The following is a 6,000-nucleotide window of genomic DNA, read 5'->3' as shown; positions in this document are numbered from 1 at the left end:
TTTGTATTGGTAATCTTTGTAAACATTGGGCAGCAACAGACCGATATTACAATTTAATTGATTAAAAAAAAAGTTCCAAAAGGCTTTAGGGGGCCACCCAGAATAACCACGGGTCCTTGGGAGTCCAAAGTATCACCATTCACCTGGATTTGAACCCCAGCTGAGGTGAGGCCATAACTGTGGGTGAGGCAGGTGGAGGAGCGAGGTCAAAGGGCGGTGAATAAAGAAGAGTATAGCTCTTTGGATATGAGTCAGTGGAAGATGTTGGTTTCCCATGTTCAAATCAAATGGTTACACAATTTACACTAATACTTTACAATTTACAGTCCAGACATCAAACGATTTAACAACTTAAATCGTAATCAGTCGTGGAAGAAGTACTCACGCACCTGCCTACTTGAGTAAATATTGTACACTTGTAATTTGTACACCACTGATCGTAATAATATCATCTATCATCTATCGCTAAACAAACAAACAAATAATGCTCTCTAAAAATAATCACAGTGATAATCTTTGGCTTTGGGATCCCATAACCCAGAGGAACGGCCCTGCTGTGATTGGCTAGCTGGCTCCGTGACAACAGCCTAGCCAATCACAGCGCGACTGTCCCTCTGGCCATGGGATATAGACTCTATCATCCCAAAACCCGCTTTCGCTTCTCTAGCGAACGTTTGTTTCATCGTTGCAACTGACTTCAGTAAACGGCGAAAAATCTGAATTTTACGCGAGTTTTGTGACTTTTTACGGTTGTTGTTTTGTTTCGCCGGGTCCGTGTTTTTTTGTCGAGCTTGGGAATTATTCCGGTTGGGCTTAAACACCAAATAGCCAGGTTTGATTTATCATCCCGAGCCCACGACTGGATAAAGTTAACCAGCAAGCTAGCTGCCTAGCTAACATCCAAGTTAGCTTATCTGTTTACTAGCTTGTACTTCTAGTTGGGGGAGCCCACATAGAAACATATATTTTGGGCCTCATTCTGTCTTTGCAGCTTATAGTGCCGGGGTTATATGACAGTGTTTACGTCAAGTCCGTGCGTTTAACTCGGGTTGTTGACAGTTAGCGTGCTCGGTAGCCTGCTAGCCAGCAAGCTAACTCCCTGCGTATCTTTCTCGTGGAAGCCATCCTAAGGCCTGCAGGTCCAGCAACAACACCAACAAACTTGTCTTCACATTGCCGTGCAGCGAGATTTGACAGGTGAGTGACAGAGGACCAGCAGCCACCCTAGACGTTTAGTGGAACAAAATGCATGAGCATAGATGAGACTGTCTCGTACTGTTTGATAAACAAGGTCGGTTAAGCCTGACCAAGCTAACGTTAGCCTGATTCAAACCAAACGAGGGGGTTGGGGTAAAATGTTATGCCGACAATTGTATCCCTGGCAAAATCTGCTCAACCATGATTTCCCGGTTGTATTTCATGCGAGAAAATATATACATGACATGTAGATTTATTTTTTATGGATAGATTTTTATTCCCATCAAAATGCGGGGGAGAAACGTTGAGAGATTGGCTATTTAAGTTGTGTGGAAACGGTTTCTAACGGGGTTACAAAACTTGGTACAACACCTGAGGTCGCCATCTTTCACTGGATGCTGCTGTTGGCCCGCTGCTAGACAGATAGAAACGGACTGCTACTTTCCAGCGTGAGTCAACTTTTAGTGGAGCGCCTTGTTTTCACTTACTCAATCTTAAACCGTAGCTGTCGGCTTGTGTCAGTTTTTGTAGGAATTCATCCCTTGGGGTGGTTTGTTTTCGCATTTCAACATTTCGATCAACGTTTAGCCAGCAGCACGGAATCTCGCAATGCATGGCTCTTGCCATGGGCATGGCATGTGTGCACCGCAGTGTTTGTGGCCTGTGTCAGCTACTAAATAGGCCTGCATTGCGTCTGTAGGTGCAGATTGCACCCCGTTAAATAGTTATCTGACCTAACTTAACCCATTCCAGCTGTATAATGTACAGATATATTAAAGGCAACTCTTCAGGAGTACTTGGCGAGATGCTGGCTAACCCCCCCCCCCCTCCTCCTCCCCATGGCTCTGGTGGTAACCCACTAGCCAAAAATAAGCTGTCATCGGCCTACTACTGCATTCTTCACTGGTGGGGTGGAACCTCTGGGTTATTTTGGAACAACAGAATAGAGATATAAATCACCTCCTGGTTAAGAGTGTGGATACTGGAAACTAGTTTGTGTCTAGGGAAAGAGGACAAGGCAGAGTTAACTTTAAGATGGCCCTGGTCTGTATGATGACTGACTGCATCTGCTGAAGAAAGAACATGCTCTGTGGCTTGCCTTGTGTTGTGTTTTACTTTTGATTGAATTACATTAAATTGCAGGAGCTATCGAAGAAAAGTCTCAACAGTAAAGTTTTGTGTTGTGTAAAGGCCTAATCCAAACTCCCATCCTGGCGACACTGAGCCAGAGGTGATGCGTTTAATTTGAATAATGTAAACCTGGTAGTCCCATGTGAATGCAGAAAAGAATGTGCAGTTAGTTGTCCACCGAGTACTGCAGAAATGACATATGCACAACAAATGACATGTTCAATGACTTGGGTTTGTGGTTTTTGACTAAATTGTATTGCGGAAGCAGACTTGGCTAGCTTTTGAATGCCTATTGTGTAAAAAGGAAATAAAAAGAGAAACTGAATACAGTAGTAGCTCTATAATTAAATGTCATGTAAAAGACAGTAGACTTCAGTCAGCTCAGCTGTGGTGTTGGTGCCATTTACTGACTTACAGTCATATTTGCTAGAGAATTAAAACAATATTCACATCCCAGTTTTTAAATATGGTGCTGGACCCAAAAAGTGATCAAAAGAAGAAAAAAGTGGAATGTCCGCACACAATATAATTCTGCTCCCTGTACTTTTTATTTCAACCTATATACAACAACGTTTCGCTCCTCCGGGATTTCTTTCTTTCATCATATTTGCTAGAACCATGCAGAAGCAGAAGGAAAGTTATGTTTGAGGGTCTGAAGCTATTGGCAAACAAATGTCTTTAAAGTGTCTCCTGTTTGTAAATGAAGTGAAATGGCAGTTTGTCACTTTGAGTGTGACTGATAACTTGCACAGTAAAATCTTGAGTGTGCATTTAATACTCTTGAGTGTACAAATGGACCCTTAACAGATCCATTAAGTTTAATTCGTACACTACCCAGAGTCAAATGAGTATTTTACTGTGTAGTTTGATGGAAAGCGTCAGTGTTGAGCAGCTATTCATCACACATGGCCTGACACACTCACATGCTGTCTATGGGAATGACTATGTGGATCAAAGGTCGCTTTACAGCCATGCCATTCTTTTTCTGCTTTGTATGCAAACACAGCGAGGGCCCGCGTCAAAGACAGGCATTCGATTGTTGGGGGGGATTACCACTCCTTTACAAATAGCTCGTAATCGCAAAGAAAAAAGGACTTTTCACACTTTCAAATCAATGATGTTTTGTTGGATTCAGCATCTGTCTTAGACTCTTACTGCTGATAGTCAAGAGTGTGACTTTGGTCAATAATTAACCAATTGATTTATCTGATAAAGTAAATGGTCATTGTCTCATACAGCAAGTGTGTGGAATGCAAATTGTAACTTGCTGACCAGTCATGTCAGGATGAAAGTCTGTTTTCGTCTAGTGTTAACAGACATAATCAGATTACCAAAATAACCACAGTATTTCAGGGTCCTCCTTGAAGAGATGGATGGAAGAGGGAGGCTGAGGCAGGAGGAGGAAACATACTTTAAATGCCCAGAATAAAACCCCATCATGCAATGCATTTCAATGCTACTTCCCCATTTGTATGTGACTTTAAATTAACACGTTAGCTGTCCATCGTGGTCCCGTCGCTAGTCGTGGTAGAATAATTCATGCCTCGGTTGGTCGGCGACGGCGATCCTCCAGCGAATGTTTCTGTTGGATGCTATGCTAACTGCACAACAAGATGGAGTCACCTTGAAAAGGGCTCTGAAGCTGCAAATAGCTGGGGGCACACCGATTTACTGGTTCCAACTGACGCCACTTACATGGTACGAAAGATTTTTTCCAGATCGGGTAAATTGCTGATCATCGATTGAGTCATTTGGAGTGAAAATAGTCTGATCACCGATTGGTGGCTGATCGATCAGAGCACCTATACACCTAACGTATATAAGCAGCTGCACCGCTTAAAGAACAGCGCTCTAGGGTGAACCCCAAATAGATAATAGAAGTTATTTATTTTATAAAAATGGCCTGGCCCAGCCACTGGGATCACGGCATTGGATCCTATTAATTCACCGATCTGAGCTGATTATTTTTAATGGCGAACATAGCCAATCTACAGTCTTGAAGATGAGCTATTTTGGGGGAATTTGTAAATGAACAAATAAATCAAACTTAAAATTTGTGCTTATATAATGAAATGGCCAAAATTGGATTGAAAGAGGTTAAATATTTATTTTGGGGTATATAATAGAATTTGCCTCAGTATTTCAAATTCTGTGTGCACAAAATATGAATAAAGTAGGCTACAGTTGAAAATAATTGTCTCACGGCACACCAGTTGGGATCCACTGGCAGTTGGCACCGTGCCCAATTTACATATCAACCAATGTATATATATATATATTTTTTTAATAGTACTGTTCCTTACATCTGTGTTGCTTGTCCCTTCCTAACCCCTGTAGCTTCATCGGTGACAGACTTCTCCCTGAGGAGCCAAGAAGCAGACGGCTCATGACTTCTGACCAGGACACGAAAGTTGTAGCTGAACCACAGGTGCAGCAAGTTCAAGAGGCAAAAGAGAACTCTCATTTGGTAGGACACACACACACACACACACACACACACACACACACACACACACACACACACACACACACACACACTTGCAGCTTGTTTTCTGAACACTTTAGGTTGAGGGCACTTAATTCTTACAGTGTGACCTAACCGTAAAGCAAACTGATATTTTGGACATGAAAGTTCTTCCTCAACTACAGGTGCAGCCAGTTCAAGAGGTAATAGGGAACTTCTATTTGGTAGGCTCACCATACGGGTGCACAGTGTGTCTGTGTAACTGCCATTACCAAGAGCAGCAGCAGAACAATCTTAAAGGAATACTTACCCCCAAAATTACTTTCTATTAATTTCTAACATGCGAAGCTTTGAATACATGGAGACTTTTGGTTTGTATTTGTTGAATGAAGTAAAGGAATAAAAAAAAAACCCCATCCATTATAATGACTGTTTGTCTAATATCGGTTTATAAACTCCAACACAACTCTGAACATATACGCCAAGTGTATTGTATCCTATCCTGTCTGTGTTCTATATCCAAAACACTGCAATTTCGCTCAAACTTCATTTAAATCACTTGCAGGCTAAACAGGCTTATGCATGAATGACACGGTTGCCTGGGCAAATGCGTGCATGTGCCCTCAGCTTGTCTTGAACCCCACAGGAAATCACATTAAAGTCAGAAAAAGCACTTGTTGCATAACTGTTGGTGTAGCATGTACAAATGCCAGCTATACATAGTACACCTACTACACAATTTCATAATATTATTTGAAAGGGTATGCGACGGGACTGCGATGGGCCGTCTAACACTATTTGCTTAGAATTCGACGGAATGATTTAGATCAAGAGTTATTCACGTTTTAAGATTTTCTGTCCCCCAAAAATGCGGGGGGGGGGGGAACATTTTCAATGACTGAAATTGACATGTAAATATGCAGGGCTTAAAGTTCTCCGTCCTAGGGACGGATTTCCGTCCTGAGGATTTCATAGGGTTATTTATGAGATCAGCGCAAAAATATACTGTAATTAAAGGGGGAGTATTGTATATAGTGTAGCGATATGATGGCCGAAGCCTTGAAAACGCAGCCTGTCTCTTTAAGCCCTCCCTCCTTTCCCTCCTCACTGTCTCGCAGTCACACTGTTGCTGTTAGTCTCTCTGCTCTCTCAAGCACAGTGGAGAGATGGAGAGAGCCTTAGTACGTTCATAGTGGTTTCTACCCAGT

The 6,000-nt window shown here is 42.2% G+C and overlaps 1 protein-coding gene across 1 annotated transcript in view; it reads left to right on the top strand.

The window, feature by feature from the left end:
• Positions 1-682: 682 nt before the first annotated feature.
• larp4b (La ribonucleoprotein 4B) overlaps positions 683-6,000 on the top strand; it is a 44,599-nt gene continuing 39,281 nt past the window's right edge. The window contains exons 1-2 of the mRNA XM_083781317.1: positions 683-1,197; positions 4,666-4,795. Coding sequence (XP_083637443.1) covers positions 4,715-4,795 — 81 coding nt within the window. The 5' untranslated portion in view covers positions 683-1,197; positions 4,666-4,714. The remainder of the gene's footprint in view (positions 1,198-4,665; positions 4,796-6,000) is intronic.

This window comes from Protomyctophum parallelum (assembly GCF_964188405.1).
Source record: "Protomyctophum parallelum genome assembly, chromosome: 14".
Classification (NCBI taxonomy): Eukaryota; Metazoa; Chordata; class Actinopteri; order Myctophiformes; family Myctophidae; genus Protomyctophum; species Protomyctophum parallelum.
This window is presented reverse-complemented; position numbering and strand designations above follow the sequence as displayed.